The sequence below is a fragment of the Oryzias latipes genome, chromosome 21, assembly GCF_053564925.1.
Source record: "Oryzias latipes strain Hd-rR chromosome 21, Olatipes_Hd-rR_3.1".
NCBI classification, from domain to species: domain Eukaryota; kingdom Metazoa; phylum Chordata; class Actinopteri; order Beloniformes; family Adrianichthyidae; genus Oryzias; species Oryzias latipes.
The window spans coordinates 10,865,077-10,881,218 of NC_136257.1; the positions used below are offsets into that span (position 1 = coordinate 10,865,077).

General features: G+C 39.7%; 1 protein-coding gene across 4 annotated transcripts in view; it reads left to right on the forward strand.

The window, feature by feature from the left end:
• The window catches only part of il1rapl1a (interleukin 1 receptor accessory protein-like 1a), a 231,640-nt gene that overhangs the window by 13,760 nt on the left and 201,738 nt on the right, over positions 1–16,142 (forward strand). For all 4 annotated transcript variants that reach the window (XM_023950643.2, XM_023950645.2, XM_023950644.2 and 1 more), the window contains exon 2: positions 15,619–15,722. In XM_023950643.2, the coding sequence (XP_023806411.1) occupies positions 15,641–15,722 (82 nt within the window). In that variant the 5' untranslated portion in view covers positions 15,619–15,640. The remainder of the gene's footprint in view (positions 1–15,618; positions 15,723–16,142) is intronic.

Sequence of the window (16,142 nt, forward strand, 5' to 3'; positions counted from 1 at the left end):
GAGGCTCTCCTCCTGTGTCTCCTCCCACCCACCCACCCCCCTCGTTTCTGCTTGTATTTGTAAGGATTTGCAGTCATATGACGGCAATGTCGAAGAATTACGTAGCCAAATAAGACCCGCCACAGTGAGGATGACGAGCACACGGGCTGTGAAAAGCCGGGGCTATTTACATGCCAAGGTTGCAACTGACAGAGTCCTCTCCATATTCTTCAGGCAAATCCTTCAATAAGCTCACAGCAGGGGGCTCATGCTCGCAAACACACAGGCGGATGCGCCGGCACGCACACACTACACGGAACTGTCAAAAGGTTCTGTTTCTGTTCACTTAATCCTGCAATAAGATCCCATCTGAGATAACTGGGCCGCTCCCTGTGGGCTCTTTATGCTCTTAGAGAACCCACTGCAGCGGTGGTATGGATCCAGCTATTGTTGGAGAACAATCAGTGATACTGTCTGTGTGTATCTGTGTGGCTTCAAGCTTTTAAATACGTTTTCACGTTGCAGTGGAGAAAGTGGACATGAGGAATTACAATTCAATGGCTTTTTCTGAGCGTTTAAGATACTGACTAGGAGTTTCTGTCTCATTAAAACAAAGAAATACATTTTCTTTTCCATGATCATAAAGGATTCAAGAACCCACGTTTAGCCCGTTCTTGAATACGCGTCACATGTCCAGTGTGTTTGTAGCTTAAGGGGGGCTTAAGCTGGACTCAGTAACTTCCAACGTTGTTTGCAACTACAACCAAAAAAACAAAAAGACGGATACCGCTAAAACAAATGTTACTGTTACTAGGTTAGTACCATTAAAAAAATAAATAAACACAACACAACACATGGTGGCAGCTTGTAAAAAACACAGCCAGAATGAATTCCATATATTAGGCCTCCTGATGAAAATGCAATTTTTTGAAAGAAAAAAAAAAGGGGTGGGATTATATAAATTTGCTTCCTTCCACTCCCTTTCAAGCAATCTTTAATTTTATGTTTAATTATCCTAAGTTTTATACATCATTGTATTAATGTATAACTGAAGATTGTAATGTTTTTGTGTAGTATTCTTATTTGATTGCTTGAAATAAACCATTTCAAATCAAATGAAAATCAAAAGGTGTTAAGTGTTACTTACATTGCCAAAGATGCAGTATAAAACTGTAGAAAAAAATACTACAGTACTACAGTATAAAAAAATGTACATTTAATGTATTAAAAATGGGTTGTTGGTATTTCTAATATTGTTTAAGTCTGTGATATTTAGGATTAAAAAGACAATTTTTCATGTGTTCCGTTTCTTTGTTTCATTGAAAGTTTTTGTTCATGTAGGACTGGGCTGTCTAAAAGGATTAGTACAGAGGTGGCGTCCAGTTTCTGCTCTCTGCTTCACTGATTTCATTGTCCTAAAGGGAACGTCGCCTTTAGCATCTTGTTAGCATTCCCAGAGTTCTGCCTTCTGTCAGAACTATCCCAGACCACACAGAGAGCGAAATGATCAAAACAGGACGCTGCAAGAAGATTGGTTTCACTGTTTTGACCTGAAAAGCCTTTTTCCCCGCAATATACAGAGGTTTTTTTGTAATTACCGACCAAATTTAGAACATCATCCTTTAGAAAATGAACTCTAAGAAAAATTAAAGACAAATCCTAAACAGATTTGAGGTACTCAAATGAAAAATGTTAGTGCAACTGATATGAAAAAAGCAGCACATGACTGCAGATGAATACTTTTCCATCACATGTTAATAAACATACAGGTCATTTTCTACTTTCCTATCTGTTGTGGCCCATCTCGGCCTCCTCCTTTGCTGCTTTCTCCGACTTTGCAGTTCTCTCCATTCCCAGCCTGTCCCCAGTCAAGCAGAGAATCGATTTTAAACGGGCAAGACCCTGGGGACGGAGCTGGGAACCATTACTGGGCTCGTTTAGGCTCGACGATGGCTCCTCCAGACAATAGGATGGACTGTCATGGATAACAAAGCTTAAATGCACATTCCGGGCAAAAACCCCTCATGGATGGCACATCCTGTCCACTGGGAGAAGAATTTATTTCTTTATTTATGGAAAACATACATAATACCTGCTTTTTTGTTCTTGCCATGATTTATTATATCCTGCTTTCTTTCCACAAAAGATACAAGTCCAAGTCTTTAACTTGGACTCTAGTCAAATCAAGTGTTTGTTTGTAGATTTAGGTCACATGATGGAGCTTCTATAATCAAACAACTACAGGAAACACCTGAAACGCTGACAAAGAGATATCAAAAAATAGACATATGAACGATATTTTCAATTCCCTGCTTGTGGGACTGAAGTGGGACTCAAACCTGAGTCTCAAGTCCTCATTTCTGCGGTTTACACACTGGGAAAAGTGTCTTTCCACCGGAAGCAGACACAGTTTCAGTATTAGTAATGCTTCTAATGCTTAATTGTTTAATACACTATCAGAAATCAGTTTTATGCTGACGACACTAACATTTTATTAAAACAAAAGCTGATATAATACACAAGTTATCAATCATTAACAGGTGATTTTGTGTCTCAAAACAGCACAACATTTAAACATATCCCCTGCATCACACTAATTGTACGGATGCCCTTTCAAATTAATGCATCGAAATGGAGCAGTCCATTGTTACATGATGGATATAATGTTATTCATTAATAATGTATAGCTATTTGGTGACATTCGTGTTTATTTGAGTTGATGAGTGAAACAATCTAACAAAGCTAAAACAACTTTTAGCTCTGTTGCTTGGTTACATGATTCACCACAAAAGGACAACTTATTTCAGGGTAAAGACTGACCTCATTCCTCCCACATTAGTGCTGTGGGAGTGTGTTTGAGAGCGAAAAAGAACAGAGATGAGGAGAAAGATACTAGGAGACAAGGGATTGTATATAATGCATCACACCTGGAGTTCATTTCACAGTTATGTCACCATCAAACGGCAATGAAAGAACAGTTATCAGCTGTAATTGCAAACACGCCATCTGTGTGAAACAAGCACCCTTGAATAAAATATTAGAAATTAATGAATATGAAAATTTGTTATCAGATTACTGGTGAAGGCATGATTTAGAAAAAACATATTTAGACTAAATTATATTTAAGTACTGCGACTATCAGAATAATAAATAATTAAACTGTTGTTTTTATAAAGCACCAATAACACTTTAACAACTTTAAAAGTACTTGAATTTTCCCATATATTGTTTGACCTTATTAAAACACTGTGGCATTAATTCTTACTGTTTAGTCTTTACATGGACTAAAGTGAACTTAATTATAAGGAAATAATCTTTGAGAGATGTGGAAAAGAGTAAATAATCTATATTTAAATGACTATTAGCTTTAAACACGTGATATTTCATGGTTTTGACATGGATTGTTGGACTGTATTAATCGTTAGTGTAATAAATGTTGATAAGTGTAGACATAGGAGGATAGTAATGTTACCACATCCATTGGTTTCATCTATTAAGAAGCCATCAGCATAAAGAGTATGAATATGTATTTTATTAATTGCAGTGGGCCAGTTGAAATAGTGACAAATTCTTAAATTTTCTTTGAGATGTTGAGCTTCAACGAGGATACAGACACTCCTTAAAGCACACTGGTTTGAAACTGAGAATAAAAACTCAGCTCTCTTTCCTCATCTTAAAAAATTTAAATTTTATCATTTTTAAAACACAATTGAACCCTACAGCATCCCGGTCGTTCATGTTGCATGACTGTATCAGTGTTCACAGGTAAACATCATTGCTCAACATCATTGTTCAAAGACAACTAACAATTATTTTGTCTAATTTAAACAAAGAAGTGTAGAAGTGTAGATGCACCATCTTTAGGCCTGTTCTGGTTGTTATCTGAAGCATTGACTCTATAGGATAACTGGACAGAGTAACCCTTCACCCCCCTTGCATTCAAAATAGGAAGTATCCGCTGGTTCCATAAAGTTAAAATCCCAAATAAACCGTTCTTACTCAATCATTTTATTTGTCAGAATAACAGTTTTTGCTCTGATTCCTTTTTAAACATGATCTTGCTCATTTTTTTAACAATATTTTTTTCATAGTGTCAATTATTCAAATTATAATCTAACTAATCAGATGCCACAATAAAAGTAGGTGGTCTCACGTTGAACACTTGAAACATTCGATTGACAGATTTTCCCCAGTCCACTTTCAAGTGGAAGGGGTGTGGCCTTCCAACAAGCGCTCCTCTGATTGGCGAGATTGGTTGCCATAGAAATTATGACTCAGAGCGACTTGGACCAATCACTGCTTACTGAAGATTGCTGGCTCTGTTACGGTGACGTCTATATCACAAAAAAAAAACACGACTCATGTGACATAATTTCATAGGAGCCGGCAGTAAGTCTTTATCTATTGGCAACATTAAACTTACTTCATCCAGGTCTCATGTACAGCCAATGATCTGAACCAACAGGGAGGGGATGCTGCTGTTGGCCCCTCCCACACTTACAGAACGAACAGCACAGGCATGTCTATAAATTCCTGCCTCTCTTTTTGCAGCTGAAAGCAGAGTAGAAGTTCACTCCTTATTACTGTTTTCAGTACTTGAGTATTCATGACAGTAGAAAAAAAACATTTCTCAACTCTCACACTATTTCACATTATTATAAGATCTAATCTTACTGAAATTAAAACAACAGCTTCATTTAATTCAACTCTAAATTAATAAGTCTGACTGCAATGGGAAGCATTTAATGAAGCCTAAGCCTTTAGCTTTTAGCTAAGTGTTTCCTCATCTGCTTGTTCTAATACTGCCTCGAAATTGAAGAAGCAACCCATGTTACAATCATATTCAATATTATTTATATTATTATTTCATTTTATTTTTTTGATGGTGATGTCTCCTTTTTATGTCAATCTGAATATCTTCAGTGCAGCCAAAGTTTACAGTGAATAGTGGCCTTATAAAGCTATTTCTCTTACACAGGTGGAGTGAGGAGCCTGTGGCTATAAATTGGGCTAAAACAGAGTTCTCCTGAAGCAAGAGATAATTATAATATAGTTTGTATTTGTGTGTTGTCTGAACTTAACAGTTTGCTTTTCTCCAGTCTTCTGTGTAAAGAATACTGGTAGTTAAGCATTTCATTGTAAATGAACTGAAATGAAAATAATGAAAATAATGTCACATGATGGTGTTTCTACAATCGCACAAATAAAACTACAGCAAACGCCTGAAACACTGACAAAGGTTCATATAAAAATAGACATACAAACGATTTTTACAAGTCTCAAGTTCCTCCTTTTGGGAGTTAAGTGGGACTTACCTATTCACACACGACTTATTTACACAGCACTACATGGCACTGGTACCTGTTTCTTAAGCTACGCTCACACCGGGCAGATGACGCACCTTCATGAACATGGATTCTTTACTTTGGCCTATGGGGTTCACGCTGGACTGTTGTTATACTAGCGCATGTACCTACACGTGGAAGAGGCTTGGTTCGCAATTTTCAAAGCGGTGCAAATCTTGTGAGTCTTTCTCCAGGCTTTTTCTTTTGGCCATGGTGCTGAGGTAGAACAGTCGACGTCTAATTGGAAAATTGCAGGTTCGGTTCCCACTCTGCACCCTTGTGTTGAAGTGTACTTGAGCAAGACAGTAAATCCCACATTGGTTCTTGTTGTCCTAAGTTGGCGCCAGTGTTTGGCAGCAGAGCCGTTATCGGTGTGTGAGTGTTTGTGTTTGCAAGGGGGGATGGGACTGTGAAGCAGTTTGAGGCTTCTGAGAAGGCAGTAAAACACTATGTAAGTACAAGCCATTTACCATTTTACAACTTTATTGCGATGTATAAAAGACTAGGTGTCATATAATCTAGGCAGCATACAACCGCACTTCTCCTTCATGATCAATTTTCAAACGGTTGTCACTTCCATGAATAAAAAAGGGATGCCATCCATAAGGCACTACCAAATCAGAGTCTCTGATTGGTTAAAGTTCAAACAATGTCCTTGTGTTTTGTGCTTAAAGCTCAAATTTGGTCTTAAAATTATGCATAGCCATGCGTGAATGCGAGAGTTTTGAATGCACAAGCCTGAAACTCGCCTCAAATGTGCATGTACCCACATTTACATAGACGTTTCTTAAACACACTGAACGTAGCTTGAAGAGGAATAAGTAGCTCAACAAGTAGTATTTATATGAGGTTAGAAATCCTCATATCTTACTTGAAAACCAATAAATGTTCTTATAAATTTGTGTGAGGCGGTGTACATGTGTGTATGTGGGGTTGTAGGTGGTCCTTGTAAGTGTTTGTAGTCTTCATGTGCATCCTTAGTGGTTCAACTGCCCCCAGTGGGGTGTGTGTACTAAACGAGGGAGAAGGGTGTTGGCCCCTGCTCTCCATCAAAGGCGGCATTGACCGGGAGCATGGAAGCATTTCTGCAGCCAGTCAGCCTTGGACAGCTGACAATGGCCTGAGCACCGGGGACCTGGTTGAAAGCAATCAACAACAACTGGGCGAGAATGCTTCGCCGCTGGTGGAAGGTCTCTGAGCTCAGAGCTCAACAGCCCACAGATCCGCTCATGACCAGCCAGAAGTGGAACGCCTTTGGTTTTCCTTGAAACCCTCCGGTTAATTACAGCATACTGTTGCTTTATACGTGATCGAACAATCTCCTCATGTGTGCGTGTCAAGGAGAACAGCAGGAGAGCGGACTGACTTAGAACTGCGCTGTAATTAATCTTACTCAGTAAGGAGGTGCATGCTGGGACTAAAGCAGGGCACAGCTCACAGCCCCCTCCTTGTTAACTTCTACCACCTATAGCCAGGCCCCAGAGATTAACCCGGGCTGGCCGTGGTCAAAAGCGGTCAAACGTGTTTATAACGACTGTTCCCTAAGCTTTCCATATTTTTTGTAACATATTCTGAGCCAGTGATTAACTTCACTACAACCCAATAAAGCTCATGGGGCTTGACTCACGCTGTGACACATCTGGCAGACAGCGGAGGGAAAACATGCACATATCATATTGAGAAGATGTCGAAGCAGGCAGACGTACAGTGAGGTTAGCTGCAGTGTGTCCTGCTCCAGCTCTCCCAGCACAGCATGAACGTCTCTGACACGGTGATACACAGAAGCACCTATGACTCATTCCCTTTGTGTGTTTATCTCTGAGTGTGTGTTGTCTCATGTGTTTTTTGTGTGTATTCTCTTCTTTTCACTCATCTTTTTAAATGATTCTTTATCAAAAGTAAAAATGCAGGGTGATATTTAATATTTAGCTGTACTTTCCTTTTATTTTTAAACCAGAATCTAATGTTCAAAGTGGACTTTGTGAAAAGCAGAAATATAAATGAAAAGTCTATGTGTGTAATTGCATGTTTCAGACTTCCGCATTCAAAACTCTTGCATTCATGCATAGCTACCCAAGGTTCCATGACCATTTTTGGGCTCTGTGTACAAATCGCATGGCCATTAAACACGTGTTGAAAGTTCAACCTGGTCAAACTTTAATCATTGGATTGGAAAGTGATGTATGAATTGCATACCTTTTCATTCATCGATTGTTTGAAAATTGATCATGAGATCAATGTGTGTTGGGTACATGTGGGTGTGTTTATAACATTTGAGTGTGTGTGTGGACAGGCTCCGCCCCCTTTTTTTTTTTTTTTTTTTTTTTTTTTTTTTTTTTTCTACATTTGAACCTTACCATAATGATTAACAACCAGTAAACTTGTTGCTTTATGCTGCTTCATGGTCTTATTCCCCTTCCCCTCCTATTATCACCCCCTACCCCCCCTCTCTCTAACGTCCCTCTCTCTTCTTCCCCTCTTTCCTTTTCCGTCCGGTCCAACACCAAAGATTTTCAGACATGATTGAAATTAATAAAGAAAATTGATCATGAGGGAGAAATTCATCATTTTGGTTTCTATGCAGGCAGAATTCTATGGCACTGAGTCTTTCATATATCAGAACAGAGCGTGAACGAAAAAGCCTGGAGCAAGATTCACAAGATTTGCACCACTTCGACATTTCGCACGAAGACTCTTACAACCATAGCTTGTGGACATGCACTAGTAAACTGTAGAAAAAGAAGAAGTAGCCCCTCCCTGCTTGTCCAGTGTGACCACTATGGGGGTAAATGTGCCTTCAAGAATCCGCATTGTCCCATGCCCGGTGTTTCCTTAGCCTTACAGTTTGGCTTCAGTACGGAGTCTGTACTGAACAGAGTTGCTTATGGTTTAGTCACAACTGCCCTTAAGGCTAGATAAGGACTCCTCACAGGCAAAAAAAAAGGGCAAACCTGTAACTCTGTAAGCCACCATCTTACATACCCTAAAACCCTTTGGACTGTGCAAGGGGCCCGTAAATTCTGTTTAGGCAGTAAGTTTTCCTTGCGTGCTCCATACAGGATTGCCCATTTTATTGCTAATAGACAACCCATATCTAGCCATAAGGGTAGAAGTGAAAAATGTATTACTAATGACTAGAGTGTGACGTAGGGCATGCAACTTACATTAGCCTTATCAACACTTTGCGAAACACTTGCCACTTTCTTAACAATCATACGTTCCATTTTCATCAAGCCTCAAGGGAACTGCGTCTTGAACCAGACGCTCCTCCAACCCAAAACGTGCAGAACCCAGACGGGTGTAAGCGGCTATGCCTTTAAAGAACTAATTAGTGTGCAATTTCCATGATAAAATTATGTGCAAAGACCCTCAATAAGGAATATAGTTGCCAGGTTATTATATATGAACACAGCTAGAAAAAGTCCTCCCCCTGCCACTTTTCATTTAGTTGTCTGTGCGTGTTTGTGGTTTTCTAGTGTGATCCAACAATTAAAGAGGACAAAACTTTCCATGATATGTACAATATTTTGTTTTGGAAAGGAAGTTGGTTTTCTCCAATTGACGCCATCAAATATACTCTGATAAACAGGATTTACTGCAACTAGTATTGTAAATTCAAGAAAGCCTTTTTGAAAGTCTACGTCTTTGGCAAAACACAGGGAAAGCCCTGCCAATAAAAATGCTTTTTTTGTTAGACAACACTGCAGGGTCTCTAACCTTTTAAATTAGATTAAATTCCTGAATTATGGCGATGCATCAGTTCGGCTTGACATGCTGGAGACGCTGGAGCTTTCCTCCTCAGAAATGATACAACTGTCCATTAAATCAATAGCAACTGAACAGAGAACCTGATGTGAGGACTCCTCGGTCTCAAAATGAATTCCAAGAAGCCAAAAGTGGAGAACATGGGAGCAAATGGTCAGAGGGTGGTGCACACAGCACCACCCTTAAATTTACCGCGGAAAGTGGTAAATTTAATTTGATAAAGACTGAGCTAACCCGGAAGATTCGTTACCAGGATCAACAAAAAAGTGAAATTTTCTTTGCTGCTCCTCTGCGAGGGCGAGTCAGCAGGCAATCCCGGGCCGTGCCCTTCATCTTGTGGTGAAAAGCAGCTGGCAAATGGCATGTGTGCTTCTGTGTGATGATGTGTGCATGCTTCATGCACCGCTGAAGCGTGGATATCACGCCATGCCTCTGTGTGCGCTTCCTCAAACACACCTGCTCCTGATGCCTTAGAGACAAGGCTTCGCATGCACTCAACTGCACAAACAAGACGCTAACTGTGCAAAAACTATCTACTTCTGAGCTGTACCTAATACACTTTGCAGACATCCCGTTAAGTTTGCTTTATAAATGTTTTATAGTCATCGTGTTCAACTAAAGTTACGGAATTCTTGTTTTAGAGCAGGGGGGTCATGGCGTGTAGTGTGATGGCGTTTTTTTCAGGGTCCTGGTCATATATGCTTCCGATTATGGGATTCCAAAATTCTAGATTGAAAACTGAATCGCATGTTACACCATTAAATCAAATCATGGAGAAAGTGAACGGTTGCCTTTCTACTACACACCAGTATGTTCACGTTGAATGTGTAAAACACGCCTTGTGCTAAATTTCAGAAAGATTTATTATTTATTGTTTTATTAAATTATGCCAGACTTGGTAAAAGCCAACTGAAAGCTTTTTAGTCATTATTTGATTTTAAGCAAATTAAATAAAGGATTTTTCTGAATTTTTGGTTTTTTGTTGATGTTGCTTTGTAATACACAAATCATATATCGAACCAAAACAAATCCGTGATCCAACAATCAATTTTTAAACCAAATCGTGGGGAAAGTGAGTTTGCATCCCTGTTTTTATTGAGAAGAAACCACGTAATTGTCTTCTGCATAAAAAAATAATAGGTGTCTAAGTAAACTATAAGAATCAAAGGCACGCCTCAATAAAAATTATTAAACAAAGAAAAATATTTCTCTTAGTGATATATATTAGCTTTTGCTCTTGTGAGGGTCTGAGCCTCTAGTTTTGACCTTTCCATTCCTGAATGTCACATGCTTTGTTTTGTTATCTTTTTGTGTGTTTGTGTGTGGTTTTTAATTTTTTTTTACACAAGTTTAGGTTGATTTTGGTTTAGTTCTTTGATTCCTCTATGGTGTTGTTTTAAAGGGCTTAAATTATTAAATCATTGGGCTTTTTAAGAGTATTATAATGTTCATTCCTCACAAAAACAACAACAACCCTAAAGTGGTATTTTGATCCATTCACGCATTTCTGAGAATTCCTCTAAAATTCTGCTCTCTGAGCACCAGCTCCTCCTAATCCACGAACACAACCGGGCTCTCACATTCATACGTATGACAGTGAGGATCCGCCCCTTCCAGGAAGAGTCTGCGCTGCCAGCTCCGCCCCCAGGCTAACACACACACACCCATTTTCTCTGCTGAACTAGCGGTGATCGACAAAAACTTTTTCCTTTTCTATGCACAGTATGTACATCTATCTTTGCAAAGGTTTGGATGTTATTTCTTTTCGTGGGAAAAACGCAGACACGCTGCCAAGGTCGACTCTAGGTTGACGTCATGAAATGTGTTCATCAAAATAATGATAATTACTATTTTTTAGGTATTGTTTTAGTAAAGTCTCTTTCTGTTGTACATTTCAATTAACCATAGGGCCTGACAATGAGTGATGGAAACCCAGGACTTGAATATAAATCCACAGCAGCTGTGATCTGGACTAATTTAAAGCAGCTGGGATCGTGGCAGAGGGGAAAACACAGAACTAAGCTACTCAACAGAAGTTTTGTGATGAGCCAACTCAACATCAGCAGTAGATTAAGTAAAACAGAAACAGGCAAAAAAAGATTTTGAGGTACACATTAACCCTTGTGCTATCATAGGTACTTTAACATTGGCAGTTGGGTCATCTAGACCCACTAGACAGTGCTCTGAACCTTTTTTCTTCAATGATTTGTGATCTTCACTGGTGTCCATGGATTACATGAAATCTTTCCACCTTTATCCACCTTTGTCATGGTAGGGAGAACACGTCAATGCAAGGGTGGGGTCATCTAAGATAGCACAAGGTTAAAACAACCTTAAACACTACATTTTTTGTATATTTCCCCCATTCATCCTGGAATTAAAAGTGTAAAATTATTACAAATTGTAAAACATCTTTGGAATATTCTATAACAGTAACAGAGCTTTTGAGTAGAATCAAGCAAATTCTCTGCTAAAAGTGAGACAAATTAATTTATTAGTTCAGCAATGAACCAGTAAATGATCTCAATGGGTTATTGTTTTCATTGAACATCAATTACAGTCCTGCTGTTTCCAAACTTGTTGACAAACTTCACATTTAGTGGACTGACTGTGTCATGTATTTTGTATGTATTTGCACAAAATGTCTGTTCGTGATGAAGTTATTATGATGGCATCATTTACGTGTGCATATGGTTGTTTTCATATGCACGTGTATTTCTTTTCAATAAAATACTGGAAACATTCCTCAGAGAGTTTGGTCCATATTGAGAGCATCGCACAGTTGCTGCAGATTTGTCGGCTACACATCCATGACGCCAATCTCCTGATCCTCCACATCCCAAAGGTGCTCTGGGGCGGCCGTGGTGCAGGGGTAGGGCAGTCGACCCATGATCGTAAGATTACAGGTTCGACTCCTGCCTTGCACGCCCATGAGTCGATGTGTCCTTGGGCAAGAACCCCACCTTGCCTCTGGTGGGAAATTGGCGCCAGTGTTCGGCATCGGAGCCGCCACCAGTGTGTGAATGTGTGTGTGACTGGGTGAATGGGTCTGTAACTGTAAAGCGCTTTGGGCCTTGTGGGTAGAAATGCGCTTTATAAGCATACGCCGTTTACCATTTACCATATCGGGTTGAGATCTGGTGACTGTAGAGGCCATTTGAGGTCACCTCATTCTCATGTTGAAGAAAACAGTCTGAGATGATTCCAGCTCTGTGACATGATGCCTTATCCTGCTGGAAGTAGCAGTCAGAAGGTGGGTACACTGGGCATTTGGGTATTGGATCGATACCCGAAATTCCCAATATCGCCCACCCCTTAATGTGTAATATGTATATAGTGGCTGTGTGACGTGATCTTAACCCTTGTGCTATCTTGTGGGGTCAAAATGACCCCACCCTTACATTGACGTGTTATCCCTATCATGACAAAGGTGGATAAAAGTGAAGTGGATTTTGTGTAATCTATGGACACCAGTGAAGATCACATATCATTGAAGAAAAAGGTTCAGCGCACTGTCTTGTGGGGTCCAGATGACCCCACTCCCAATGTTAACGTGCCTTGGATAGCACAAGGGTTAAGAAACTGAACTTGTGTTTGGATTTTTTAACTCACACTGACTTGTGAAGATAATAAATGTCATTAAAATGTCACTAGGGCTGTAAAGGCTCTGTAGTGGGACGGAATGCTGAAATTGGCTAAAAGAAAAAAGGAGAACATTTTGGTCAAGCCACATACTAGAATCATCACATAAAGTGTTTAAATGCTGCTCTTATGTCAAGTATCTGCCAACACTTTTCCCCATCTGTCCATCACCAACCCTGAATGCCACAGTGAGGTCAGGCTGACTCCAGCTTCAGCTTTTAGAAGTTACTTCTCAGCACTTAGGTGGTCCAATGACAGCTTTTTTGTGGTGGAATTGCCGGAACTAAAGAGGGTAAAAAGGATGAATTGGTGTGGGTAGATGAGGTGGGCTGGGATGGATGTTTGTGGTATAAGGACTATAATGCCCCTCTGTGCAGCAGACTGGTGATGTCATGGTTGGCAGAACTTAGACGCCACTGGGCTGTGAAAGCACGGCTTGATTTGGATCCGTGGGAGGGTCACCGATGTTGTTATGGCAAATTAGCTGACTGAAAAGATCCTTGGCAAGAGTAGAAATGTGTGGCTGAAATGGCAGCTTTCCTTGAGTAAAAGGACAAAGGGCTAAGCCGTCAGTAATTCGCTTGTTTTGCTTGGTAAATCGGTTGTGAAGAATTTAAGCAAAAAGGAATTTGGGTTTTTTACAGCCAGAAAAAGACATTTAGAGCATTAAAAACCTAATGTAACAGAGTTTTCTAGTTTGTAACTGTGAGTTCCTCACTGTAAAACACGCCCCTTTAGAAATAAGTCAAAAGTCTGAGTCCGTTAGCAGATTTTCTGCAAATAGGTTGAGAAAAATGGTCTTATGCTACGGTCACATAAACGTACCGTATGGCACCGCGCAATGGGGAGGCATCGGCACAATCTTCAAGCTTAGCTGCCGTCACTGGATTTTTTTGAAAATCGTTGGCGTGGTCATGAATGCAGACGACGATAGTGTCAGGTGGGGATGACATCATTTCAAAATTGGGTGGCCACAAAGCCGTGGCAGCCGATTTGCCGGCCAGCAGCAGCTGATTGAGTTATGTGTAAATTTGACGGAAACCGTCCATATCAAGTGCCACCGGTCGCCAGCCACCCCGTGTTCACATGTGTTTTACTTATTTTTGATGAATTATTGTAGATTATTTTTTTATTTAATTTACAAAGATTAAAAAAATAAGAAAGTAAATTCATTCATAAAAAATCCAAGATGACATTTGTATCCAGACATGCACATGTTTGGAATTTTTCTTTTCAAATATAAAAATTGTCAAACTGAAATGAAGATACAGTACAGACCAAAAGTTTGGACACAGCTTCCCGTTCAAATGAATGGGAAGGTGTGTCCAACATTTTGGTCTGTACTGTATGTCCAAAGAATTATCCAGTCTATAGTCGATGAGATTTGAGAGAAGATAAATAATCATTTAAACAGCATACTTACTCTAAATTTATGATAGACACACTTTAGTATTCCAAAGCTTACCATTGGCGGGAACTCACTCATACAATTTCATGATGGAAAACTTTTATGCTACGTTCACATTGGGCATGTGACACAGCATTCAAGAACGCACTAAACAAGGGGTCTTAGGGGAATGCGTTTTTAGCCCAGGGTGTTCACACTGGACTGTCACCACCTAATGCTAGTGCACCACCAGTTGAGCGAGAATGTCAAAGTGGTGCAAATCTGGTGAATCTTGCTCTAGGCCTGTTCTTGCACAGCTTTATTCCAATACATAAAAGACCTGGTGTCATATAATTCCAGTCGTGCATAAACTTCAATTATTAGTTGCTCCTCCATGATCAATTTCTAAATGGTTGGCACCTCCATGAATGAAAAGAGATGCCATCCATACGTCATTACCACATCCAAATTACCGATTGGTCAAAGTTTAACCTGGTTTAACTTGCAATGCATTTTCAATGGACACATGTTTTGTACACAGCGACCAAAAATGATTGTACAAACTTGCATATCTATGCGTAAACGCAAGAGTTTTAAACATGGAGCCCCGAAAGTCCAATATACACGTGTGATAGATTTTCATTGGTTGTGGTTGCTTAAATGTGTATTGCAAGGGGCATTGTGATTGTAGCTTTACAGACAGTTTTCACCTGACTCATGGAAGATAAATAACTGAAATTGATTATATTCAATTAATATTTATTTTTCTGGACCCCATACTTGCTATTCTGTAGAGTTGTTCATTTGCAAGCTTATCCTGAAGTTAGACAATGACTTCCAAGAGTTATGTCATCAGCAAACAGTTGTGCCTGATAAACTATTACTCATGTGATCTATTTTCATTTAAAATCAAACTGATTCAACAGCACTCGCTTTATTTCAGGAGCTGACTATCAGAGTGCAATTACTACATGTTAGATTATGTTGTTTACTCAGAGAAGATGGGGAGTTAAGGATGAGTCACCTCCATCAATTAAAGCCTGAGAAGAAGAGTGAAGCGGTGGGATATTTGTTGCTTCTCTGTGAGTCACAAAGTGATAATCTCAAGGTCCCTCACCCCCTCTTTTAACTTTAAAGAGAAAAACTATCTTACATGTATAATTACCTCTTTATTGATTCTCCAGGATCGAAGGGGAAATGTTTTTTTTTTGCCATGAAATATGTCTATTTGTTGATAACTCATCTCAATTGCGGTCTCGAAAGAAAATCGTTAGAAGAACGATTCTCAAGGGGAGAGCAGAAAATGGTGTTAATAGTGTTAGTTAGCCTTTAAGTATGCATGTGCTCATGTACTTGAGCAAACCTTTGAAGAACCACGGATGCTGTAGCATCAATCTGCACGGACTGAAAATGTTCCGCTGACATGGAGGCACCTGTGTCTTTTACCAGGCACTGACTGATGACTTTTTCTTTCTTCCTCTTTCATTTTTGCATCTCCAGGCTGTAAGGACAGGGGAGGAAGATGAGACCTCCCAGCCCTCTCCTGATCCTGCTGTACATCACATTGTCCAAAAGTCTAAAGGTGGTCTCAAAGAGGGGCTCGGGTAAGTGGTGCACTCTTTCTAAAGCTTGTGTCTTCACTGTGCTTGAATGTACTAATTTTTTGGATGTAAGTTTTGGATGTAAACAAGTCGATAAAAATGTTTTTGCTAGCTGTAAGTTTCACATGTCAACCTTGTGTTTGGATGAAGAAAACCATTATTTGATATTGCACTTCTTGGCGTTCTTAAAAAATGTCTGCATTTTTCTGCACTTGTATGCCAAACCAACAACGTTTCAGCACACTACTGGATAATAATTCTGGGGGAAATCGATAGCCAGGTAATTTTAAAGGATGTTTCTTTCTCCACAAGTCCTGTCAGCAATTTAGGTGTAAGTGCAGCCCTGTTTCAGAAGAAGAGCTACAAACTAATGAAAAGGTATCCAGTGTACTTCTTTGCATTTGCTGAACCTTTCTTCATCTC